This window comes from Lampris incognitus, chromosome 7 (genome assembly GCF_029633865.1).
Source record: "Lampris incognitus isolate fLamInc1 chromosome 7, fLamInc1.hap2, whole genome shotgun sequence".
In the NCBI taxonomy this organism is placed as follows: domain Eukaryota; kingdom Metazoa; phylum Chordata; class Actinopteri; order Lampriformes; family Lampridae; genus Lampris; species Lampris incognitus.
The window spans coordinates 61976577-62003826 of record NC_079217.1 but is presented as its reverse complement, the minus strand read 5'-3'; the positions used below and the strand labels follow the sequence as shown (position 1 = coordinate 62003826).

Genomic DNA, 27250 nt, shown 5'->3' with positions numbered 1-27250 from the left:
TAAACGGAATTCTAGACCAGTGGTTCTCAACCTTTTTGGGGTCCTGGACCCCCCTGCGTATTTTTGATCTACGCTGAGGACCCCTCCACCTGATCTTGGGGGAGGGGGGTTGCAATTTGATAGAAACAGTAGAAACTGCATTTTAAATTGCATTATAGCATTTATTCACTCTTTGGGGCAAAAATAAGAGCTTTCAGTTGTAACTTAGATATAGTTAACAAAACAGAATTCTTATGCTGTAACTTTCAGATATATGTAACAAAACAGAATATGTATTCAGTAACTTTCAGATATATGTAACAACAGAGTTTTTATGCAGTAACTTTTAACAGTGCAAACGGGATCGAGATCTCTTATTAAAATACAACAAATTACACTTGTGAAACAGATGTAATTAGAGAAAAAAGGCCTGTTACCCTTTATAGTTTAGGTAGATAAAGGTCTCAGTCACATTTGAGTAAAATAATCCTATTTCTATAAATGTCATAGGATCTTTTTTTAAAGATATTTTATTTTCACGGACCCCTTGCAATTACACCACGGACCACTAGGGGTCCGCGGACCCCCGGTTGAGAAACACTGGTCCTAGACAACCCCTGTCAGCCAGCTACGTTTCGCTGACACGGTTGCTGGAATTGGACAATTTAGTCCCTGATCTACAAGCCTAATGAGATTCGCTACGCACTAAAAAAAAAAAAAAAAAGGGGCACGTTTTTGCGCAAACAAAAAAACAAACAAAAAAAACCCCAAAACATAACAAAAAGCAACGCGAGACTTCCCGAAGCGGGCCTGCAAGGTAAATCCCGGGGCAAAGTTAACGTGTTTACGGGACACCCCCCTCCCCCTCATTCGGCCATTTCCGTTAAGGCGCGGCGGCGTGACGTCACCCTCGGGGAAGTCCGCCCTGTTCCCCTTTGGAGAAGACGGTCGGCCATTTTAAGTGACATGAGTCTTCATTTCACACCGCTACAGTAGGACGGAGAGCGTCAGGACTCAATTTCGTCTCATTCCTGTTACAACTGTTAGCGGAGAATTGGCTGCCCTGAACTGAAACGCTTCCTTAAAACCAAAAATAAGCAGTAGAACCAAGTGAAGTGACGCATAAGCCAGTAGAGTCCAGGTGTCGAGTTGTTCCATTTTTTTCCTGCACCTCAATGTAGCTAAAGAGGAAATGGCTGTGGAAAGCATGACTGTCCATCCAAACTCCCCAACTACCAACCACGAACACAACAGTCTCCTGACTGACGAAAGGTCGAGTAATTCTACCATCATTTAAAATGACATTATTTATTCATCCGGTGCTTTTTTAGACCAAAAAAGGCACCGGGGTTTCTTTTTCATTCTCTCTTTTTTTTTTTTTTTGTCTGAAGGGATTAAACGCCTTTTCTGGAGTACAGAGGTAACGGACGCCATGTTGACAAGACAACGCCAACGGGGGAGGTCGATTAGAAAGCTGGGCTCCGTTCCCCGCGTTTAGCTTTTAGGGACCGTCGCCGCTACGGGCCCAAGATCCGACCCGGGCGAAAACGTCCGAAGGGGGGACAAAAAGGGAGGGAGGAGGGGGGGGAGCGCTTTGCCGACCAAGCCGCGGCCCAGGCAAACAAATTGACTTCGTGAACGTAATTGCTTGACTTAATTCGCTAATTAGTCGGTGTTCATTTTAATGAAGTCGCCGCGGGATCGGCGAGATGTCGTCGATTGTCGCTTATAACGGCGGGCCCGTGTCGTCCAGCTAGCTTAGCAAGGGGTTAGCCTCTCTACGCAGTAACGGTTTCCGCAGAAGAAGCTAGGCGGCTAGGGGCTAGCTTAGCAAGGGGTTAGCCTCTTCCGCCTCTCTACGCAGTAGCGGTTTCCGCAGAAGAAGCTAGGCGGCTAGGGGCTAGCTTAACGCCGGGCCTAACCGGGACGCGGCCCTCCGGTGACGGGCTGTGAGAACGAGCACCGGCGCCGCCGTTCGTTTAACCCGTGAAAACGGGACACTAGCCCCCCCCCCCCTCCGCGTTAGCATAGCCGGTGTCCGCCCCCTCCGCTAAGCTACGCGCTCCCCCATTTCGTGGCGTGTGTTTCGGTGGCTGCACTGTTTCAAACTATGATTTGAAATATTTTCGCCTCCCCCCTTCTTTTTTTTGTTTGTTTGTTTGTTTGTTTGTTGTTGTGTGTGTGTGTGTGTGTGTGTGTGTTCGGTCGTCAGCTCCCCTAAAACCCAACGACTCTGTGCTCATTGTGCGTTAACACTCCGGCTTTATTCACAGCCGAGCCCACACTGTCCCAGTCCCAAACCACCCACCAGAGGCCCCCCCCCCGCCCCAACCCCCCCCAGCCCAGCCCCCCCCCCCAGAAATGATGTGTAAAAAAACGTTTGCAAAGCATCCCAGAAGTGTTTTCAAGTCAAACACCACGCTGCCCTTTCCACAGTCTCCCCCCCCCCCTGGCTGGCAGGTGTACTTAATGTTTATTTCCCTCCTAACTGTTGAGCCCACTTTCACCACCCACCCCCCCCCCCCAAAAAAAATTTGTTGTCCCTAAAAACGTAAGGAAAATCTTTTGGCCTGTGCAAAACATGTGAAGAGAGCCTCTCACAGTAAGTATTCCCCATCATTTTAATCGTGGGCCCTTTGGTTTGAAGTACTTGATTAAACGTACGTTTTACGATTTCGGCTGATATTATCCCGTCATGCATGGTTATTATTCTTTTGGTATGGTCACACTTGGCAGGTCCTCTTGGAGCCTTGGGGGTCTGACAGCTGTAGGTTGGAAGTGCCTGGGGGCTTCGAGACCATTTGTTATATATATATACCGTCGTTTTGACGTATTGGTTATGGGTCTAATTCAGTACGGGATGCCATTTCACATTGATGCCAGGTAGTCCCCGGAGACTTGGACTTTTTGTTTTGCCCGTTTCAGGTAATACGAGTGTCATAATTAACCTATAACGAGGATCATTTCTCTTTTGTTTGGGTCGGTCTTGGTTCGGGGTGTTGGGGATCATAGCACCGATATCCGTTAACGTCAAATTTACAAATCTTCTTAGCTGAGCAGAAATGATTCGGGTTAGAGTTTTTTTTTCTTTTTAAGGTGTTTTGTGTTTATGGTACATTGTGAGTCCATAGGATGTGCCTGTGTACATCCCCTCCCCAACCTCGGTAGGCTGTAGAGGCCGGCCATCAGCTGTGTCAGTCAAGTATTTTGTTTTTTCACTAAGTCCTAGCCACTCCCCCATTCACAGGGCCCGGTTGTCATCACGGCCAGAATTTCTGTGCCAAGATGGAGCTTTATGTGTTTATCAAGGGGGCATTCCTTGTGGCCACTGGAGTGAATGTGCCCTTACCTTGACAGTCCTTGATAAACAGGGTTAGATACATAGAATGAGTTAACATTGAATTTAGTCCTCACAGAACAGTGTTGGCCATTGGCCAGTGAGTTGAAATGCCTGGGTTTTGGTCTCGGGCTGGTGGTGGGTGTTGCACGAACTATATTTCTTAGTGCAGGAAAGTCTGGTTTTAGATGTAATTTTGTTTCAGGAAAAGAAAAAAGGAAAAGGTCGGCCAGTGTCCGATAATACTTGGCCCTGCACATTTTCAGAGGTTTTCTGCAGAGAATGAACCTGGGGAGACTGTAAATACGGTTGCGAGGCAGGGATTTGACTTTGGATGAGAGTGCACTCAGAACTAACAGCATGAATAAATGCTCACTTGGGTCTCTTTGACTCGCAGCGTTCGTAGTGCAGGTCCGCCCGAGATCTGTTTTTGTGGAGAGAACCGGTGACGTTCACAAACATTGACAGCAGTCTAGTCTAGGGTTGCATATGAACTCTTTGATTGGACAGTGCTCTACTTTCATAGAAGAGGTAAAAAAAAGCCTGGACCAGACTTTATTTTGCTAATGGCAGATAGTCAAGACTTTCACTAACAAGGCCTGCTTGTATTGGCTATGAAAAGTTAAAAGTTCAGTTCATGAAAAACTTAGTTGACAATCCTTTTAAGACTGACATTTTTGTGTATCGATTCGTTTTCATTTTGTGCCTGGTTTGGAGCAGGAGCAGGCAGTAGCTGGTGCATTGTGGTTGGCTGGCTCTGCATACTATGCAGATTTTCTCTAACAGGAAAATATAGAACAGATAGGAGTACAGTACGTGTGTGTGCATTGAGCATGTGGTGTAGTGCAGAGTGTACAGTTGATATTTTATGTCTCAGCGGTTTGACTGTCCCCCCCCCCCCCCAAGAGCTCCTGTGCACACTGTCTGCATGTCACTGGGTTTCTCTCTTCAGAATAAAACCCCCTCTGTATTTGAATAGTCAACTTCTGACCGGAAAAATGTTTGGGTGCGCCAGCCAATGAAAAGCAGACTGTTCACATATCAAGTGTCAGCTGTTTGACCTCACACGCCTGCTCTAAGGCCTCACTCCTGGGCTGTCCCAGTACTTTTAAGCCTACTTGTTGTGTACTGCTATGTTAGTAAGGCCCAGTGGCCGGTTCCTGGGTTTAAAAACAGCGAATTAGACTGAGTGACTTGTCTTTTTCATTGCCAGTTTTCGAGGTCTGCTCCCTAACCTGTGTTATAAATGACGTCAGATGACACCGCGTCAGTGAGGAGCAGATTAAAGCAGCGGCCAGACGGCCTTTCCATAACGAACTGTGTCAGGTGTTCCTTCTGAAATCAGTCATTCAGGGAATGAAACCTGGCAAGGTGCTCTCAGGCAGTGACTAGTTACCAGTAACATTTGTCAGCCATCTTTCGAACCTTTACTCGCAGTCGGAGTGGACTGTGTATTTAGGAAGTACCGATTTATAATTTGCCAAAAGTGCGTCGGTAGCCCTCCGAAAAGTAAGCTTTTATTGGTTTATGCATGCTTGATAATCCAGATAAGGAAATCACACAACGTTTATCGAGAGAAACATTTCATCGTCATCTAAGTGGCCTCTTCAGCCTCAGCTGACTGCAGGTACCCCGCCCTTATAAACAATACAGTGACATAAACACCCAAAACAACGATCAATTTCATATGCAAATAACCATGACCGTTAATTTGAGTACACCGGTCGCCGTTTTACAGTGCTGTGGCTGCAGACATCCCCAAATCCTCTGTGAATAGTAAACCTGGCAGTTTAAACTACGGCCTATTTGCACATGAAACTTATGGTTGTTTTGGGTTGTTACGCCGCTGTATTGTTTATAAGGGTGGGGATACCTGCAGTCAGTTGAGATTGAAGAGGTCATTTACATGAGTGACGAGGCGTGTCTCTCAGTAAACGTGTCCGGATGAACTGATTCAGCTTTCTGGACCATTATTGGTAGCGCCATGTTTTTGAACCCTATTTGATCGATTTTTCAGTCATATATGCTTAGAATGTTCTAGCACTTTTTGCATTTGTTTTATTTTCTAATTTTTTAGCCGTGCTCCACCTTGCCTTTTGCCTCCCACTCTTCCCTACACCCATTAGCCACTGTCTGACTGTCACACTAGACACACTCCCAGCCAACCTCCGATGCCCCGCCCCTCCGTACCAGCCTTCTCTCCACCACACAGTGGTGGCCTCATGTGTGAGCCCTGTCAGTCCTGTGGTTTTCCTTATGTGAGTCCTCTCCCTCACAGCTTGCCCACAGTAATGGCACATTTATCATTCCCTATCGAGCCATCCCTTTTGCAGGCCCCCGGGTAATAAAGGGGCCTGACCCATAGTGGGCGCCGCTGCGGTTTTGACGTTTGTGTGAGAATAAATACAGCGGTCTCACTCTGGTGAAATCCATAGGACGTGACATTATTTCGTTCTGGATATTTCCTCAGTTGAGAAACACATCATGTGAGACACGGTTTTTGTGCGAAACACAGTTGTCAGAGTTGCACACGAACACTAAATGAAATCACGGATCAGAGTGTTACAGTTTGGAAGAAAAACATTGACCTGTACTTTCCTACAGCAAACACAAGTAATGAGCTTTCAGACAACCGTGCCTCTGCGTGCTGAAACGTTGTGCTTTATTGCTTTGAAAAGTACCACTCAATTATATTTATATATATATATGTGTGTGTGTGAGTGTGTGTTGATACATATATCTCAACACATACAGGAAAAGTTTTAATATATTGCAGCACAGGCCTGTTTCGGAAAAAAAAAATATATATAGTGGGGGATTATATGGGCACAATTCACCATAATGTGTAGACATGGCCCCTTTAAGAAAGGGTTTCCGGGGGGGAGGGCGGAGCTAGGACTTGGTTGGTTGGAGCAGCGCGATGTTTGCTGGGAAGGTGATTTTGTGCGGAAGAATAAAGGACACACGCGCTCGTGTAGTCAAAGAGAAGTTGTCCGTCTCCACTTTCCTGCAACTTCCACGTTATATATATATATTATTGAGTCGTACTTTTCAAAGCAATAAAGCACAACGTTTATTGATATTTATTGATAGTCCGCTCCTCGTTTGTCGAGCACTTTTATCAACACCGTTGATGGTTTCCGAAATTCCGAAAGAATTACCCTGTTGAGCATTTTTGAAGCCACCATGGACCCAGTGGATATATATATATATATATATATATATATATATATATATATATATATATATATATTAAGAACCATTTTGTCATTTAAAAGTTGTCCCTGGTCAGTTGTGAAAATTGCTGATCTATGCTTGCTGACATTGCCAGTCTTAAGTCCTTTTGAAGCAGAGGTCTGTATGTCACCAACATTTACACTGTTAGCAAAGTAGCTGCAAACTGCAAAGGTGCACAAAAAAACCCCATGTGGCAAACCCTGAGAAGATGAGATGTATAACAGTCTCTCCACATGCAGGCAAGAAGATGGAGAGCTGGAGGAAGGCGAGCTGGAGGACGACGGAGGAGAGGTAGAGGAGGAGGCGGGCCGAGGTGCAGCCGGAGCAGGAGGCAGTGGAGAGGATGGAGGAGTTGACGCAGGAGGAGATGGAGCCGGGGAAAGGTCGCGACACAGCAAGGAGCGCCACGCCAGCACGGGCTCAGAGGACGACAGGTCCCACCGCCGCAAGAGGAAGAGGAAGAAAGAAAGGGAGCGAGAGAAGGAGAAGAGGAGGTCCAAGAAGAGACGCAAGTCAAAACACAAAGTGAGTGATGGTGTGTTTCTGCTGTGTGGGAACCAGTCTTGGCTCCACCATCTGTCTATCTCTTCACCTGTGTGTTTGTGTGTTTTATTATGTTGACATTTAATCTTTCAGTCCCAACCTCTAATTCATCCTTCTAAGAACAATGAAATGTTTTTACTCTTAGTGCTGTTTTTACACCTTTGCACTTTTTCAAATGGTTGCGTTGCATTGCTGATGTGCATATTTGAAGTATACAGTGTTTCCCAAAGGTTTAGGATTTACTCGTGGAGGTGGGTGGCGCAGCGTGTGACGGGCGGGTTCAGTAGTAAACTAGTTAAAGGTTTATGAATAACTATTTAATGCAAACGAATAACTACTCAAAATAAATAACCACACGTCAACATAAATAACTGTTAAGAAATAAATAGTTATTAAAAGTAAATTTTCCATTTTCAGAATATATTTAACAAAAAACAAAACCCAGGGGCGCCCCAGTGGCTGACCTGGTAGAGGCTGAGTGCCCCAACACCATCGTTTTAACGAGGCTGCTTTAACTGCAAATACAATAAAGTCAACTGCTAAGCTAGGCTAAGCTCAAAGCTAGCAAACAGACTAGGGAAGAGGTTTGAGCAGAATATAGAGGAGAAGAGAGGCTAAGAGAATAAACAGTAGTTATCAATCTCATGAAGCTGGAAGCCATATAGCATCACCTCATTAAAATGTTGGTGCTAACGAAAACCTCACCAAACAATTTAGTACTGAGAAACTTACTCAGGATTTTTTCCCCCCTTTTCCTCCCCATTTGTACCTGGCCAATTACCCCGCTCTATCGAGCCGTCCCGGTCTCTGCTCCACCCCCTCTGCAGATCCGGGGAGGGCTGCAGACTACCACATGCCTCCTCCGATACATGTGGAGTTGCCAGCTGCTTCTTTTCACCTGACAGTGGGGAGTTTCGCCAGGGAGACGTAGCGCATTGGGGTATCACGCTATTCCCCCCAGTTCCCCTCCCCCCTGAACAGGCGCCCCGACCGACCAGAGGAGGCACTAGTGCAGCAACCAGGACACATACCCACATTCGGCTTCCCACCCACAGACACGGCCAGTTGGGTCTGTAGGGACGCCCGACCAAGCCGGGGATAACACATTTGAACCGGTGATCCTCATGTTGGTAGGCAAAGGAATAAACTGCTACACTACACTACCCGGACACCCCCACTCTGCAAATTTTTAACATATTCGACTCTAAACGATGGCGACAAAATTTAAATGAGGTCTGCTTTAAAGAAGGTGAACCCTATCCTTTAAGCTCTAACTAAACTCATCTAAACTTTTTTTCTTTTTGCTGAACCTCAACAGTGGGCCAGCCCTACATATGCGGTTGTCCATTACTGACTGCCTGAGTGAGTGATGGAGTTTCACCATTGGTGGATAGTTGAGTTGGAGTTTCCTCCTCCTCCTTCTCTTCCTCCTCCTTTTCTTCCTCCTCCTCCTTTTTTTTTCTTGGCTTTTCTTGGCGGTTGGCACCCGAAATGTTGCATTACCCACTGATATGTAAGAACTTCACAGTATTTACACTGTACACCCAAAGTGATCCCATTCACAACATTGTCCGTCTCTAACCCAGACCCAGCCTGGGTTGATGCAAAGCCTTCCCATAGTTTTAACATCTAAATCTTCTCCAGATATGTCAAAAACATTCAGATATCTCCTGGCAGTGTCCAGCACCATCTTGGTTCTTTCCAAATTACCCTTTATTACAACAGCGCAATTTATGACCATGGCAATGAATGCGAAAAATCTTTTCTTGTTCATGCTCTGGTTCTTTTTGCACTTCCAACGTCTCGTCATTTCTTGCCATTCTCTTAGTAGCTTCAGCATACGACAATGTCATTTCTGCTCTCATCTGCTCTCATTCACTTTCTTTTCCTTAATTCTTTTTGGACACTGTGCTGATCCCGTATCATGATTTGCCTTGCAGTGCAGGCACTTTGTTTGCGCTTTCTCAACGTTACAGTCTTCAACATTGCAGTTGTCCTCCCCACATCTCCCACGCCTTCTGACTCCACTACATACTGCAGCAACATGTCCATATTCTTGACAACAAAAACATTTGAGAGGAGCTCTCTCTCATATGGCCTCACCCTGTAACTCGCATAATCAAGGTACGCTCTCTCCGACAATGCCCTTACAAAAGTCAAACACACAGATTTACTGCTTCCCCCCTTCTCGGAATCTAGTCATTCTCCTTGCCTCACATATACATGCAGCATCCCGAAATGACTCAGCCCATACTGACAGTGACCCGCCACTTATCACTCTGCTCTTCGTTGCTTTTAATCCGAGTGGGAAGCAAGTTACACCGAGATACGCTGATCTTGAGGGCTCTATGCCTCTGATGCTTTAAGATACGATCAGTGATAACCATCCCACTTGTAGTTATCCTGGTCGATCATGCATCTCCCAAGTTTTTCCCCTATAAACTTTCCGACATCATGTGGGTCCTTGAAAATCTCTTCTTCTGTTGTCACAGCTTTCATCCCAACGAAATACATCTCCTCTGTTCTCAATGACTGAATGGAGTCGCTTGAGCAATTTGATGTACTCTTCCTTTTCTTATTTTCAAACCCCGCTTGTGTCCTCATTTTCATTTCCAATTTTGCCGTCCAACTCAGACGCCATTTCCGCCATCATCCCAGCTCGAGTTGGAGTTTCCCCACTGGCCGTTGCTCTTAAAACGAATTGGCGCAAAGTTTTCTAATACGTCATCAGCTGTTCACGCAACCGATGTTGAAACAGCCGTTTCATAAATGTAGTCGCAGTTTAGCCATATACTACGTATGTTTTGACCTAGTCTTGTTTGTAAGGTGTTTTGAAAAGGCACAGCTGCAACCTTGGTTGTGTGTCTGCCTCTGCTTCTCATCCTTTTTTCTCCATCTGGGTGTGTACTTCTTTCTCTCCCTCCCTCTTTGTCTCTGTTATTCTCCTATTCCCCCAGCGCCATGCGTCCTCTGATGATGACCATTCAGACTACAGCGATGACTCGGACTACAGTCCCAACGAAAAGAGGAAGTACAGAGAGTACAGCCCTCAGTACCCCCCTCCTGTGAGTTGATGAGTTACATTCACGCCATTCACTACCCAGAAACTGTTTTCCCAAACCCCGAACACATCTAGAGCCACATTTCGACTGCTCTAACTTGTAGTCACAGTTATTTTGCCAAATGATTTTGATTTCACCATTATGTCTATCTCCAGTCTCACGGGGGCTATGGCAGCTCCAAGAAGGGCGGCTATATGAAGATGGACAAGCAGAGCTATGGTGGCTACGATGACTATGAGGAAGATAACTACGAGGGAGAGGATGATGAGGACATGGGCGACGAAGATTACGATGACTTCACCAAGGAGCTCAACCAGTACCGCAAGGCCAAGGAAGGAGGAGGCGGGCCAGGCAATCGTGGCGGCCGAGGTGTGTCCTTTATAGTCTGGTTTGAAGATTTTGTGTTTGCCTTGGTCAGAAGTATCATTCATTGCAGGCAACTGTGATTAATGCGGGGCCATGAGTTGGATTTCTGTTTATAGGGTACACTATATGGAAATATCTTTAAAGGTATTCACTGCCCTTTTTAACAGCCCAACTTGCGATTGGGTTTTGGGAAGGCTGGTAGTAGGTTGACTTGTATGTCTGGTATTTGTGGAGCTACAGTGTACTATTACGCAAAAGGCCAGTGAGTTCCTTATCAACCCAAATTCCATACACAAATGATTTAATATCCCTCTCTCTCTCTTTGTCTCTCGCTCTCTCTCTTTTTCTTTCTTGCTCTGTCTCCCGCCCTCATTTTTTCTAGGAGGCAAAGGTCGTATGAAAAACCAGAGAGGTCGTGGAGGGATGAGAGGGGGGAGGAGAGGAAGGGGGGGCAGAGGGCGAGGTGGACGCGGAGGAGGAGGAGGAGGAGGAGGAAAGATGGGAGGAGACGATGATGGAGATGGATACGGAGGAGATGACATGGAGGTGGGCAGTACACGCCAGAATGTATAGTTGTATCTATGGTAGTTGTAGAAGTTCTTGTGGTTGTATGTAATGGTGATAGGAGTAGTAATAGCTGTAGTAGTAATGCTGATAAAAGTAGTAGTTGTAATAGTAGTAGTAGGAGAAGTTTTAGCAGTGGTAGTAGCAGCAGTAGTAGTAATTGTAAGTAAGTAAAGCTTTATCTAGCACATTTTGAGTCATGGTTCCAAAGTGCTCCAAGATGAAATACTAAAAAATACAAAACACATGAAGCAGTCATGATGAGACAAATTCTAAAAGACCTGCAGTAAAAATATCTCAAAGTGCTGGTAGTAGTAGTAGTAGTAGTAGTAGTAGTAGTAGTAGTAACCGTAGTTGTTCAAGCAATTAAAGTAATGGTGATAATGATAATTGTAATAGTAGCAGTGATGGAGGAAGTAGTAGTAAAGTTAGTAGCAATAGTAGAAACAACATTAGTACACAAAAATAAAAAGGACATTTCCATTTATAAGACAGAGTTATATTGGTAACATGCATAAAGCTATAGTAAATGATCATCATTGTCTATGTTGCTGGAGAGCTACTCATAAGACTGGATCAGAAACAACTTTATTGTGTTAAGCTTTTAAGTCATATTGTACTAGTGACTTGGAAAAAACGGTGTTTTAAACATTGCTGTTGACATACCGGGAAGATTGGGAATAGATTTGTAAACAGATTTCGTGTGATTATTTTCTCTCTCCATATCATAGTATGTCAGTCGACAGAGAGTTACCCATGTAAGTGTTTCACTCCGATCATCTCTTGAGAAATATTTCAACGTTCAAAAATGGCTAGGATTAGAACCAATGCCTTGATTAGTTTTCCATTTATTGTCACCGCTCTTACTGATTGCTAATAGCAATCTGTCGAGCAAAATTCTCTTGCTGCACTTAATGCATCTAAAGTTAGCACCCTCACTATTCACATGTACAGGGGATGCTCCCACTCAGATAAGATTCATCAATGCAGCAGAAAGGCCGAGATTTAAAAAAAACAAACAAACTGGAAACCATTAAACGTGAACTTTGACTCCATACTCAAAATAATTCCTTGTGTTGCAGTATGTCGAGGATGATTACGACAACATGGGGGATGAAGACTATGATGATTACTCCAAAGAACTCAACCAGTACAGGAAGTCAAAAGACAGGGGCAGAGGTGAGTCAGTATTTGTTATTAAAGCTGCATGCAACGAGTGATATTACTGCTTTCCTGAAACGTAATACAACTGCTAAATGGTATTGAATGTACTAGGTACACAATGCATGCTGTACAGTTGTGGTAGAGTCTAGTTGTCCAAAAATGAATCCTAAAAAATAAGTACAGGCAGTTGATAGACATAGATGTAGGTGAGTGTGAAACTTATTTCATAGCCTTAATTTTTCAAATTCGTTTTTAACGAGGGGAATGCCACTTTACGGTGCCAGAATACTGCTTCATAAAAACAAAGGCTCAGTGTTGGGCAATTCTTGGGTGATTACGGTGCACAACAGTATCCCAAGAGTTACCCCAGCATTACTACTACTACTGCTACTACTTTCGGCTGCTCCTGTTAGGGGTCGCCACGGTTGATCATTCATTTCCATCTCTTCCTGTCCTCTGCATCTTCCTCTGTCACACCAGCCACCTGCATGTCCTCCCTCACCACATCCGTAAACCTCCTCTTTGGCTTTCCTCTTTTCCTCTTCCCTGGCAGCTCCATATTCAGCATCCTTCGCCGACTATACCCAATATCTTTCCTCTGCGCATGTCCAGACCATCTCAATCTTGCCTCTCTTGCTTTGTCTCCAAACCATCCAATCCAAGCTGTCCCTCTAATATACTCGTACCTAATCCTGTCCTTCTTCGTCACTCCCAGTCAAAATCTTAGCATCTTCAACTCTGCCACCTCCTTAAGTAACTATAGACCAATCTCCAAATTTTCTTTTTTATTTAAGGTTCTGGAGACAGTAATTTCATCTCAGTTGATTTCTTTTATGAACACTAATAGTGTTTTTAACAGTTTCCAGTCTGATTTTAGAGCACTTCATAGTACCAAGACAGCTCCAGTTAAGGTTACTAATGACCTACTGCTGACCGCAGACAAAGTTGACTGCTCGATTGTAGTTCTTTTAGACTTAAGTGCTGCCTTTGACATAGTCGATCACTGTATCCTCTTACATTGCTTAGAGACTTTGGGAGGCATCAAGGACTTGGCTCTTAGTTTATTATGCTCTTACCTCTCCAACAGAACTTTTTCTGTTGTTTTGGGTAACTCTACTTCCTCGCTAGCTCAGCTGAGTTTTGGGTTCCCTCAAGGCTCAGTTCTTGGCCCCCTTCTGTTTTTTATATACACGCTACCCCTTGGCCAGGTCATTCAAAATCATGATGTGTTTTACCATTTTTATGCTGATGACACTCAATTACACATGCCACTAAAACCCACAGATCCTAGTGGCCTATCAAATCTGACAACTTGCCTCTTTGATATTCTGATATTCTGTCTGAAACTTTTCTTAAATTTAATGATGATAAGTCTGAGGTCATTCTTTTCGGTCCCGCAGATTCCATCAATCTTGTTGGTACTAATCGTGGTGGTCTGTCAGGTAGTCTTAAGCAGGCTGCTAGGAATCTTGGGGTAGTATTCAATGCTAACCTCAGTTTTGATAACCAAATCAAACATATTGTTCAGTCATGCTTTCTCCAGCTCAAGGTAATCTCCAAAATTAGGTCATTTTTATCAATTGCCGATCTGCAAAAGTCGTACATGCTTTTGCCTGTTCTTGACTTGATTGCAACACACTTTACTTGAGTATCAGCAAGGGCTCCCGCCACCGTCTGCAGTTGGTACAAAACGCTGCTGCTTGGCTCATTACCGGGTCAAAAAGGCATGACCATATCACTCCTGTGCTTGCCTCATTACACTGGCTCCCTGTTATATTTCAGATTGATTTTAAAAATGTATTGCTCACTTTTAAGGCCTTAAACAGTCTTGCTCCTACTGCATTTCCAATTTATTGACCTGGTATACGCCCTCTCGACCATTAAGATCCGCAGATGGAGGCCTGCTGGTTATACTCAGGTCTCTGTTTGTCACAAAGGGTGATCAGGCTTTTTGCTGTTCGAGCCCCACACTATGGAACTCTCTTCCTATTGAACTAAGATAAACCAAGTTTCTAGCTTCTTTTAAATCTCATCTTAAAACTTTTCTTTTTATGAACGCTTTTACAAATGTTTGATATTTGTTTTTATTTATTTATACTGTTTTTATTTTTACTCTTACTTACTTTTGTAACTGTTTTGATTAACAATTGCTTTCTTCCCATTTGCTCTTATTTTATGGTTTTATTTGTTAACGATTTTTATTTTATTCTCTTACAATGTTTTTTTGTTTTGTTTAATTTTTAGCAGTTTTATCCTGTTCTGTGACTCACTGTGTAACCCTGTTTAGAAAAGTGGTATATAAATAAAGTTTATATAATTATCTTCTCTACTCTGTCTTTCTGTTTTCCAGGCGGTAAAGGTGGGCGGGGGCGTGGTAGAGGTAAAGGTGGGCGGGGCATGAACCGAGGAGGAAAGGGTCGTAACCGAGGGCGAGGAAGAGGAGACATGGGGAATGATGAGGAAAACAATGGAGACATGGATAATGGGGTAAGGCCCTTGGGAGCTCACATTTCTTCTCCTTATACTTTCTCCACACATGGGTTGAGTGCTATTAGCGATTACTTTAAATGGCCTTGTTTTATTGTGCTTTGCAAGTGGGTAGGAAAGACAGCATAGATAGTCCCAGAAAGGTTAGACGGATGCAGGAGATTTATGAAATGTGAATTCGTTATACTTTTCTGCCGCAAAGACCCCATCCATGTGGTATGACAAATTCTTTGCTACGGCTTATAAACCCTATATCTGCCAAATTATCCACATTTGCCATAAGCAGCTTAGTCTACACTTGCCTTCCTAAGTAGTATTTTCTTTTTGACTGATGCTGTCATGCCATGCCCTCTGTCATGTTTTATACCTTACTTTGACTTTGTATGTGAGGTCCTGTGGCCTCGTTTCATGTGTGTTGATATTTTGTGTAAATGTTTTCAGTGTCTCAAACTCCTGTACATTTAACACAGTTGGTGATCGAGTTGATTGTGAATTTTTCATCCCTGCTTGATGCCTTACAATGTCCTCTCTCCTCCTGTGTGTGTGTGTATGTGTGCGCTTCTGTTTGGGTCTGTGTGTGTGTGTATTTGGCACGTAGGATGGATGCTCAGGATTAGGTGGAGGGGGAGGTGACAGTGGACTAGGACCTGGCAGGAGGAATCAGAATGATAAGTACCAGGATAAGAAAGGGAAGGCCATCTGCAAATACTACATCGAGGGGCGCTGCACCTGGGTAAGATGCCGCTTACCACAACCAATGACTCTGCAATCAATAGAATCCTAACTAGTGTAGAACATGTAACTACTGTGTCGCTCACTAAATCAGTCAACCAATCAAACTTATTGAACATATTTCATAAAGTAAACTATACATAGAGTTAGAGAGCAGGTGTGTGTATGTGTGTAGAGAGAGAATTTTTTTTAGAATTTACAACAGCTCTTTATTTAACGAGAAACAAACTTTAACAATGAATAATGACATCATCAAACAGTTACTCCTTTACATTAACATGTACAAAAAAAAAATTCAATTTCCATCACAGAACCCAAGATCGATTCAGAGAGAGAGAGAGAATACAAACTCTTGAGGGTAGTGGCAGTATTGGGGCATGATACACACTTGGGTATAGAGGAATGAGAAGTGGGTTTAGGTTCAACCCAGACCCCGTTCAATTAACAGTTGGGGCTGTATACCTTGGGAAAGTCTTGATGCATGCTCATTAATCCATGTAAGAAAATAAAAGGAAGCTGAATCAGTTCATCTGGACACAATGTTTATTGAGAGAAACGTTTCAAGGGTAGGCTACCTGCAGTCAGTTAAGACAGAAGAGTCAATTAGATGAGTGATGAAGTGTTTCTCTCTCTATAAACGTTGTGTCCAGATGAAGCCATTCAACTTTGATAACTTGGGAACGTTTTCATAAGTTTCAGGTTTCAATATAATGTAGATGGTTCTTGTACTTCTACATTTGCCTCCAAGACCAACTGTGGTGGTTATTGGATTTAAAACCAGTGCTGTGTAACAGTGGTATAATTTTTGTCTTTACCTCTTTTGACCACCAGGGGGACCACTGCAACTTCAGCCATGACATTGAACTGCCCAAAAAGAAGGAGCTGTGTAAATTCTACATCACTGGCTTCTGTGCCCGAGCCGAGCACTGTCCCTACATGCATGATATCCTCAACTGTGGTACAGACTCATCGTCTGTCCTAATCAGTCTTGTGTCATCTCACTGAGAAGCGGTTATCAGCCTCCTATTGTAGAATTGTGAACTTAAATGCTGAAATCAATATTTTCATCCATAGAATAAAAAACCCCACCTGGGAACAGTTGGGAATCCTAAACTACAGGTTTGAGAACAACTGTCAATTGGTATGTCCATGTCATTGACATTAGAGTTCAGTTGAACTTTGAATGAATTGAATGAAAATTGCTGTAATCACATATTAGAGATGGGTTTTCTAGTGGGCATAGCCAATAGAGGACTTCTGGGTCCATATCAAGACTGATAATCAATTTAGACATTGAAGCTGATTTGTTGTTACTTGTCCTTGACCCTGTGCCACGTGATTTTCCCTGTAAGCTGTTCCACACCACAGGAAACTGTGTCAATGGAGATGAGTGTATGTTCTCCCACGAACCACTTAATAATGACACACAGGAGCTCCTCAATAAGGTAGAGTCGTTTTACCATCTATTTTACTCCATTTCTCTCTAACATGGTCTCTACACTTTCTCTGATGTCTAAAAATTGGAGTTACCCTGGTGTGTGGGCTCGGTTTGCCCCCAGCTCTTCAAGCAGTGCTAGAGTTTCACATTGTAGTTTTGTAAGTCTTACATTTTGTTTCACCTGTCTAAAAATGTGTTTCTAAATGTACTTTTGTATTACGAGAGCTCTAGTAGTGTATCTTGGGTCTTCGTATTTGTTTTTGTGGCTTACTCGGTTTCCTGTTTTATTCCAAAAGGCAATTAAGGTCTCTGTCTAAAGTTTGATTGAGCAGTTTGTTTAGTGTAGTACACACACAGTAACATTCAGAGAAATCACTGGGTCTGTTTCTCTCCCCATCCGTCATCTTTGTGTTACCACGGTTATGTAGATGTTGGCAGAGGATGCGGAGGCAGGGGCAGAGGATGAGAAAGAGGTGGAAGAGTTGAAGAAGCAAGGGATCAACCCGCTCCCTAAACCCCCTCCAGGAGTAGGACTCCTCCCCACACCTCCGCGCCCTGGACCCCCAGACGCTGGCGCCAGTCATGGGGAATTCAGCGGACCAGTTGGGGGGGATTTTGGACATCCCTCGGTACCTAACCAGGGGACCATACCTAACAAAGGACCTCCTGGACCAGGGCCAATCCCTGGGCCTAACCCTTGTGGTGCACCCCCTGTTCCTGGCCCAGAAGGAGGTCACTATCAGGGAGGCCCCCCAAACCCCAATGGACCACCTCTCTCCATGGGTCCACCCCCTCCCTGTGGTGGAGGGGGAGGTGGTGGGGGTAAGAAGATCCCCTCCTTGTTTGAGATTAAAGTTCAGCCGACAGGACAACTGGCTCAGAAACTTGCTGTCAGGTGAGTGATCAGAATATAGACGTCAATGCAACATAAAAGGTTCTCTCTTCTTTACTTTAAGGCATATTGCTGTCAGAATTATCAAAAGAGAAACAATCAAATGTATTTAAGTAATATGTAGTAAGTGCTTACAAACTAATAAAGTCATCATCATCAGTTCTGTAACCTATGGAGGTCGTAGGAGCACAGCTGATGCCTCAAACAAGTCTCTTCCACGGTTTATGGTGATTGAGTGTGGTTGAGTCATCATTGTGTTTCAGTAGGGGGGGGTACCTGGTGGTCCCTATCTCTTCTCCAGATATGGATGGCCGATGGTTCACAGAGGAACTCATCCACCCTTTCACAGGTTTTGTTTTTAGTCCTGCTGGGTGTCGACACACCCTCCTCACAACAACCCAAGGGTTGAAGTGGGGTGCCGGTTTAGTCGCCGACGACCCGACGGTTGCAGTTTAATGTCATACCCAGGACCACAATATTGGAATGGGTCTAGATTCTAAACACCAAACAAAACAATCCAATTACAAGAAGCTGAATTGGACATCAAAACCACAGTGCTACGACAGTGACTCTATTTTTAACGTACACTAGTGTGTTCTTGCTAGCCAAGTCAAGTTGACTCAGTTTTATTTGTATAGTCCAGTATCACAAATTACAAATTTGCCTCAGTTGGCTTTATAGCATTACAACATCCTGTCCTTATATCCTCGCATCGGATAAGGAACAACTCTCTAAAAAAAAACCTTTAACGGGGAGAAAAAACAGGAAGAAACCTCAGGGAGAGCAACAGAGGAGGGATCTCTCCCCCAAGACGGACAGACGTGCAATGGATGTTGTGTGTACAAAATTTGCACAATACAACGCTGAAAGAGGATAACAGAATTATAATGGAATTATAAAGGATACGAAGAACATGATGAGGAGGATGCCAAGCAGCGTCCAGATGCCACCGGAACAGCCCAGGACCTGAGCCACACGACTACCATCACCATGTAGAGCTGACAGGAGGACAGACTACACATGCACACAAGAGAGACTCACATCACACCATTCACATATGCGGGAGAATAGACAAGAAGAAAAAAAAAAGTCACGTCTGTGTGAGAGAAGGATCCACCCATCCAACATCCATTTGGACGTCTGTAGTTACTCGGTGCTGGAACGAGTTACCATACTCCATTCGATCCACTGAGTCCCTCTCCATCTTTAAGAAGACGCTCAAGACCCGGCTCTTTCACAACCACCTCCACACCAGGTGGTTCTATGCACCCTATGCATTGCCTTTGTGCGTTGCCTGTTGACACCCATGTCCTATTGGACTTGAACCTGGTTTTTTGGCACTTACTTGTGTTGTCGCCTCCTGACTAGATCCTTGCGTGTGTTGTGTTAACTCTGAGATGTGCGACGCTTTGGATAAAAGCATCTGCTAAAGGAAATTGTAACATTGTAACATAACATGGAAACAGGATAGCAAAATTATATGGATTTATAAGATGTATAAAAAGAAAATGTGTTTATTATATTGATTATAATATTGTATATTAGAGGGACAGCTCAGGTTGGACGGTTTGGAGACAAAGCAAGAGAGGCAAGATTGAGATGGCTTGGACATGTGTGGAGGAGAGATGCTGGGTATATTGGGAGAAGGATGCTGAATATGGAGCTGCCAGGGAAGAGGAAAAGAGGACGGCCGAAGAGGAGGTTTATGGATGTGGTGAGGGAGGACATGCAGGTGGCTGGTGTGACAGAGCAAGATGCAGAGGACAGGAAGAGATGGAAAGGGATGATCCACTGTGGCGACCCCTATCGGGAACAGCCGAAAGTAGTAGTAGATAAAAAGGTTGTGAAGCACTCAAAATTAAAGGCAACTAATTGTAGGCTAAGGCAAAAAGATGAGTAGCCATCTGGATTATGGTGATACGATTTATACTGCTGTAAATGAATGACAGGAAACTCAGTACTAAACATAAGTGTAGTGCTGTGACTCTGACCAAATGTGTGCAAGTGAACTAGTCTTTCCCTGGAGTCCACATTCATTAAAATATATCTTTTCGAGAGACCTCCATAAAATCTGGTCCATAACCGATTTCAGGGTTCAGACCCTTAGCTCAAGAACCTCTAGTGTGCTGTATCATTACACCATGTCATTCTTCGATCTATCCTCTCCTCCCCCCTTTTCTCTAGAAGTCAGGCGCCCACTACGACCCAGGGTCAGTCTGGTCTGCCTGGTCCCCAAGGAGCTCCCGGTGGTCCCCCAACCTGCTTCCCAGGCCCCCAGAGTCACCCAGGCATGATGTCACCTGATATGCAGAACATGGGCCCTGGTCTTGGGATGAATCAGGGCCCACCTAACATGGGCCCTGGAGGACCCCCTATGATGGGAGGATTTGGGTCTGGTGATGGGGCCCCACATGGGGGCATGATGCCACCAGGACCCACCCAAGGTGGAGGAAACTTCTTTGACAACTTCTTCAACCAGCAGCAGGGCATGAAGATGGAAGGAGGGGGAGACGAAGGTGAGAGAGAGTTTCAATAACCAGTATAACTGAACAGCCCAGGCTGAAAGAATGAGCACCTGAAAGGTATAAAGTATAATTCCTACTTGAATCCTTCCTTACTTCTGTTATACAGTGATGTGAACAAAAACAAAAAAATCAAAATGTGGTCAAGTGGAGGGGGGCTTGACTTTTTGGACATCTTGCCAAGAAGTCACATCCTATGATGTTGTGTTGGGCGTAGAAGAGACGAGAGCTAGCATGCTGTCGTTATTATGGATGAGAGCAGGACAGTAACATGACATGACACAGACATTATGCCGACAATGGCAGACGGCACTGTCGTCCAGAGTGAAAATAGTTAGATAGCTGTTTTATATTTGTACACAAAGTAAAACACAATGTTAATTGTGTGTGTGTGTGTGTGTTATACTTATATAAAACAAACACAAAATTTTTAACATTAAAATTCATTAATTTTTTTTCTGCAAACAATACATCACCATAGCAATCCATCGTCCTGTACTGTTTTTTGCCGTCCTACCGGCACCATCAAGCAGTTTGTTGTTTTTCCGATGCCGTATTGCCAGCTGCCGTTCACCATCTCCCCAGGGGGGAATTGAATACTGATTTTTGCCGTTGATCACCATGGTAATGATCGACGGCTTCGAAGCATCCGAGTCAGCCCTAGTTTCAATCACTTCCACTCTGCAGCCCTTACCATTATTTACAGGGGATATGTATATGCTTCAGGAAAGCAGAAATATTCCACATTTACCTTTTGATAAACGGCAAAATTTGAAGTTGCTCAACATTGGAAAAAAAAAACAGACCTCTCCTCATCATTATTGGAGATGAGTTAGTCTTACATATCACCTGTCCAGTTGTTTAATGTCGCTCCTCCCGCATACATTTGTTTTCCAGATACAGCAGTAACAGTATTGGGGTTTAAATCTTACTGATTGATCTTTAGGCATCACTCTCCTCTGTGCCCCCCTGCAGGTGACAACTACCAGGGCTTTGGCGGGATGGATGATCGGGGGGGAGGAGGAGGAGGCGGCAGCAGTGGTGCGGGAGCTGGGGGAGGGAAATTTGGTGACCAATCAAGTGGCCCTGATGGTTCTGCTAATGGAGGGTCAACCAATCAAGGAGGGATGTCTGTGCCTGACTTCCTGCCTCCAGCGCAGCGTGTCCTCTTCATGCGCATTCAGCAGAAGCAGCAGGAGGAAGAGGAGAGGGCTCGCAGGCTGGCCGAGGGAGGCACAGAGAAGAACAAGGATACAGAAGGTATGCAGTACATTTCAGTAAATATACAAGTGGGTAACCTCGTTTTTAACCTGTCTCCTCCAACTCACTTTTATAAAAAGGGGTAGAGCTGTAGAGGACAGTGATGGTCGTGTCCATGTATAAAGAATATAGGTAAAGGAGTATAGATGTAGAGGACAGTAATGGTGGTGTGTGTTAGATTGAAGGTGTCGGTGTTGTCGTAGAACATCTTGTTCCAGCTTCTGCCAAGTCTGCCCAGAGAGTTTAGTTGACTAATGCCGGCATATTGTCTAATTACCTGGCCCATATTTTATTGGTCTAATGTGCTGGACGCCACATGTGTCACCATCGCTGTCACATGGGTCTCAAACTGTAAATTGAGCATCCCACTTACTTGTGATCTTGTGAGTTTGTGATCCCAAAATCAGTTTACCAAGTATGAACTCCTCAAAAAAGGATTTTGTACTTGGGAGTACTTGGTTTTCAGAGATGGCCATACTAAAGGGGAAGGCCACCACAGTGGAAACAGTGCAGCCAAATCTCTACTGGTGGACAAGTTTCTACTGTCACACTATACCATCACACCAATCAACCCTACTGTTTTACACACAAAAATAGAGCATATTAGGTTGTGAGAACTCATACATGTGAGTACACACAAACACAGTCAGTTTGACCAGAACACACAAGAAGAGTTCCTCGCTCTCTGTCGCTGTCTTCCTGTCACGCTCACAGAAGACACGGTAATAACTATGTTCATATGGGGGTTTTCAGTTTTAGTAAAATACTCTTATGTAACAGTGGGATTATATCATGACTTCAGATGGGTTTACATCCAGCCAACAATTCTCAGCATTTCAACCTAGTCAAAATAAACAGACGCTAGGATATATAAATACTGTCTACACTGACGCAAGGATATATTAAATATGCCTGACCCAAACTTGAAGCAAAATCTTGGCCCAAACCCAAACTGAGCCTGAGGCGTATGGCTTTAGTGTCTATGAGACCAACTTTCATATAAAATGACAATAATATCTGTGCCCTGGCAAAACCTGAGTAATTAGTGAAGAAACTTGGCCCACGAGGACTACTAATACGCTATGAGGTTTGAGTCCAAATGTAAAAATCTTAATTGTCAGTGAAAACAAGGCTGCAAAAAATGGTGTAACATTGAGCATGAGCTGTTTGACAAGGACCAGATAGGATACCACGTGGACAGGCTGTAAAAGCCTGTGTCACTCCCACATGTTGGTGGCAGTACAGACAATAGTATAGGTTGCCATTCATTGGTGGGGTGGCCCATTGACTCTCTCTCTCTCTCTCTCTCTCTCTCTCTCTCTCTCTCTCTCTCTCGTCCTGTGAAGGGCATGTGATTGTGTACATTCCTTCCTCACACATACTGAGCATGTGGAAACAGAGCAAACAGGGTTGGGTAGAGAGAGGGGAGATATTGTCCTTTGGTTAATCAATCACAGATAGGGTGATTTTCTCCGATGAATTAAAAAAAGAAAGAGAATTGCTTTAAGCAGGACTTCAAAAGTACCAGTACAGCCACTAATACACCAGGCCCATACAGGTGGGGAACACTCTTTACGATTATACATGTCTGTCTAGGATATCTGTCTGTGACTGGGGCTATGACACTCGTGCTGAACTCTCTTTAGCATAAACATCCTTGCGTTGTATAACCCTTCCACACGCCACAGCATTAACCCCTCCATAACACCACACATGGCAGATGAGGGAAGAAATTCTCAGCAGAAAGGAAATATAGTAGGTACAGGAACATTTGTTTTGGTCTAAATGGAATGAGATTAATTTAAGATCTTTAATAACTCGAGAATTTAGCCTTCTTCTTTTGGCTGCTCCCATTAGGGATTGCCACAGCAGATCATTTAGCCTATTGATTGTTATTATTATTGATTGTACAGTTGACTATGTCAAGTCTACTTTTCTCCACATTAAAGAAGTAAACGACAACTATGTGGAAGCTCATGAGAGAGGTGTTGGTTTGGAAAACAGTTTTGATTGATTGAGCTCCAGCTTAATCCACAAAGATAAAGACAACCATCGAAGTGAAAGAAATGTTCCAACATTTAAAACATCAATGTTTCTTCCTCCCAGGTGACTCAGGGAACTGGTACTCCAGTGAGGATGAGGATGGTGGCGGTAGTGTTACCTCCATCTTGAAAACGCTCCGCCAGCAGACCCAGCCCCCTGCAAAATCTGAAGGCCCCCCGAGTGACCCCCGTCTCCAGAAATCATCTCCCGCCCAACCGCCGTCCCGCCCTGCAGACCCGCGCCTAGCCCGGGACCCACGTCTAGCCCGAGTCGCCGATTCATCCCAAACCTCAGACTCCACCCACTCAGCGCCTGCTCTAGCTTCCTCTGGGCCCCCAGCAGACCCCAGGCTAGCCCGGCTGACAGCTTCTGCCTCCTCAGCTGGATCAGTCTCTATGAGCCCCCCTGCTCTGAAACCAGAGCCCCCCCTGGTCTATAAGCCTCCCCCACTCACGACTCCAGCAGTGGAGGAAGAGGAGACGGAGAGGGTTCTCCGAGAAAAGCCAGTTCCCATCCCTCTGGACCCTCTGATGGGCATGGCGCTGAGAGACCCCCGCTCCCAGCTGCAGCAGTTCAGCCACATCAAGAAAGACATTGTCCTCCATGTGCCTGCCTTCGCCAAGACCATCACCTGGTCACCAGAGGACCTCCTCCCTCTGCCCATCCCGAAGCAAGACTTCCTGCCCCTCCCTCCGGGAATCCCCCCTGTTTCTACCTTGGACCCTCGTCTGTCGCGGCCACAGCAGCAGCTTCATACGGTCCCCCCTCACTCCCAGCCCCCTCCGGTCCTCCCTCCAGTCCTCCCTCCGGTCCCCCTTGACCCCCCTGCACCAGCTCCCTCCACTTCCTCCCTCCCAGACTTGGAGCTGCTCTCTCGAATCCTGAAGACCGTCAACTCCAGCCCGTCCCAGGCCTCCTCACCTCCCCTCCTCTCAACACCGCCGCCTCCCATGTCGATACTGGGTCCTCCCCCCCCCATTGCTCCCTCTGTCTCTGTGGAGAAGCCCGTTGACCCCCGTACGGCCCGCAAGGCCCTTGCAGACCCCCGTCTCCAGCCGCAGAAGTCAGCCCTTAAGCAGCCATCAGATCCTGCACCTCCCCCTCTCTCCTCCGCCCCATTGGCTCCCACCACTAGCTCCCCCTCCCCAGCAATCGCCCCCTATGACCCGCGGTTGCTCTCCTCAGGTGGAACAGGGCGTGCTGTCGGGGCTGGGGCTCCAGGGGGCGCCAGTGTGTTGAGCAGCATCAGTCTCTATGACCCGCGGACTAACAAACCAGGCAGTCCTGGTGCCAGTAATGGCGCCAATAATTCCCCGAGTTCAACCAGCTCAGAGCCACGGCCCAGCGAGCCCACAACTGGAAAACCGAAGTCTAAGGAGCCCCTGTTTGTCCGGAAATCAGCACTGGATCAGCCAGAACCGGAGAAGAGTGGAGAGCAAGCGACTGATCGATACAACAGCTACAACAGGCCCCGGCCCAAGCCTGCACCCTCGCCTAACTCCATGGCCCAGGGAGGGCCTGCCGCCCCTGGGACAGCCGCAGCCTCCAGCCAGGGGTCAACTGGAGCTGCGAGCGACCAAGCTCTGGCCGGGGTTCACAACCTTCCGGTGTCGTCTCTGTTCAGTATGGTCAAACAGGCCACCAAGCCCAGCGGGTCCGGCAGTCCGTTTGGAGGCAACAGCCCAGCTCAGTCTGACCAGGTCACCACAGAACAGGACAACGCCTCACTGAAGGACGTTTTCAAAGGATTTGACCCCACAGCCTCACCCTTCTGCCAGTGATCTGTGACCCATGACCCCGTCCATTTTGGTTGTTTTAAAGAATTCTGAACACTGAACAGTGAGGGAGAGAAGTGAGGAAGGCACTGAGGTGACTGTCTGATTGGTTGACAGACTTCTGTGAACGTTTTTGGACGACGTCACACACGTTTCATACATGCAAACACACACACACACACACATTAACCACCTACGACAGTGTTGCAGAACAGATTCTATGAGTGACTTCTTTGTTTTGTTGGGAGGGACGGAAGTTAAATTCTCTATTTTAAAGTAAAATGAAAAATGTATAAACAAATTAACTCCTCTTCATCTCCATGTCCTTTGTCATCAGTTTCAGCATTTTCTCTGTTCTAGCGTCTCATCTTTAGAGGCGTTGATGCATGAGGCAAATCTCTGGGGCAATATTACAGAGCAGCACTTCCTGTAATGGGCGATAAATGTAAGATGTAAACTCAAAATCCGGACCTAAGTATTTCCCAGCAAGGAGGTTTTTCTGGGAAATTGAAACAGCAGTGCTAAGCTAGCTTCCCTCAAGGGAGTAGTAGCATGACAAATTGGTCTGTATATCACTGCCTTTAAATTTGATGTTTCAGTTGTTTTTTTGCTTTCCTTTCACATCTACAGACACTTTTGGTGCACAAGAAATAGCCTTAAATGTTTCTCTGTGGGCGTCGGGGTGGCGTGGCAGTCGATTCCGTTACCTACCAACGCGGGGATCGCCGGTTCGAATCCCCGTGTTACCTCCAGCTTGGTCAGGCGTCCCTACAGACAGAATTGGTCGTGTCTGCAGGTGGGAAGCCGGATGTGGTTATGTGTCCTGGTTGCTCCACTAGCGCCTCTGTCCAGTCGAGGCGCCTGCTCGGGGGGGGAGGGGGAACTGGGGAACCTCCCACGAGCTACGTCCCCCTGGCGAAACTCTTCATTGTCAGGTGAAAAGAAGCAGCTGGCAACTCCACATGTTGCCATGACGAGGCATGTGGTAGTCTGCAGCCCTCCCCGGATCAGCAGAGGGGGTGGAGCAGTGACCTGGAAAGCTCGGAAGAGTTGGGGTAATTGGCCGGATACAACTGGGGAGAAAAGGGGGGGGGCCCAAACCCCCCCCCCCTCCAAAAAAAAAAGTTTCTCTGTGGACAAGTGCGTACTCTAAAGGCAAGGAAGAGTTTTTTTTGGCCAATCACCACACTCTTCTGAGCCGTCCCAGTTGCCGCTCCCACCCCCTCTGCCAACCCAGGGAGGGCTGCAGACTACCACATGCCTCCTCCCATACATGTGGAGTCAAGTCAATTTTATTTGTCGCCAGCCACTTTTCATCTTGACAGTGAGGAGTTTTGCCAGGGGGCAATAGCGTGTGGGAGGATCACGCTATTCCCCCCAGTCCCCCCCTCCCCCTTGAACAGGCGCCCCGACCGACCAGAGGAGGCGCTAGTGCAGTGACCAGGACACATACCCACATCTGGCTTCCCACCCGCAGACACGGCCAATTGTGTCTGTAGGGACGCCCGACCAAGCCTGAGGTAACACGGGGATTCGAACCGGCGATCCCCGTGTTGTTAGGCAACGGAATAGACCGCCACGCCACCCGGACGCCCGGGAAGAGGAGATTTTAACTAAGAATCCCTTTAAAAGACCCAATTTTCCAATTTCCCAGCTTCTCTTACTAGTCCATCTCCAAGAGGTGCCATCTACTGACTGACACCCATCCCCCCACCCCGGTCACATTGTGGTTTGGGGGTTGCATGCAAGTGAATCAGGGTAGAGGTTCACAGTTCTTTTTCAGTCAACAGGAGCTGTTCCTTGCCTCCACTTTGCCTTACAAAACTGATTTGCTTGCACGGTTTGTTTG

The 27250-nt window shown here is 45.7% G+C and overlaps 1 protein-coding gene across 2 annotated transcripts; it reads left to right on the top strand.

The window, feature by feature from the left end:
• Positions 1 to 848: 848 nt before the first annotated feature.
• Positions 849 to 26100, top strand: zc3h4 (zinc finger CCCH-type containing 4). 2 transcript variants are annotated; one of them, XM_056283275.1, is made up of 14 exons: positions 849 to 1251; positions 6793 to 7078; positions 10054 to 10161; positions 10314 to 10527; positions 10907 to 11070; positions 12171 to 12267; positions 14603 to 14739; positions 15338 to 15472; positions 16303 to 16414; positions 16807 to 16916; positions 17338 to 17804; positions 19989 to 20317; positions 21299 to 21583; positions 23690 to 26100. In XM_056283275.1, exons 1-14 carry the CDS (start codon positions 1172 to 1174, stop codon positions 25405 to 25407), a joined length of 4242 nt encoding a protein of 1413 aa, XP_056139250.1. In that variant the 5' UTR covers positions 849 to 1171; the 3' UTR covers positions 25408 to 26100. The 2 variants fall into 2 exon arrangements, with proteins under 2 accessions (XP_056139250.1, XP_056139249.1); XM_056283274.1 differs by having other exon boundaries at positions 19986 to 20317.
• The last annotated feature ends 1150 nt before the right edge of the window (positions 26101 to 27250 follow it).

Bases quoted from the DNA above. Each gene is read 5' to 3' on its own strand.
- zc3h4 (XM_056283274.1), top strand. From the start codon at position 1,172: ATGGCTGTGGAAAGCATGACTGTCCATCCAAACTCCCCAACTACCAAC. The intron at 11,071-12,170 runs GTGGGCAGTACA...CTTGTGTTGCAG, and splicing joins ACGGAGGAGATGACATGGAG to TATGTCGAGGATGATTACGA. The intron at 21,584-23,689 runs GTATGCAGTACA...TCTTCCTCCCAG, and splicing joins GAAGAACAAGGATACAGAAG to GTGACTCAGGGAACTGGTAC.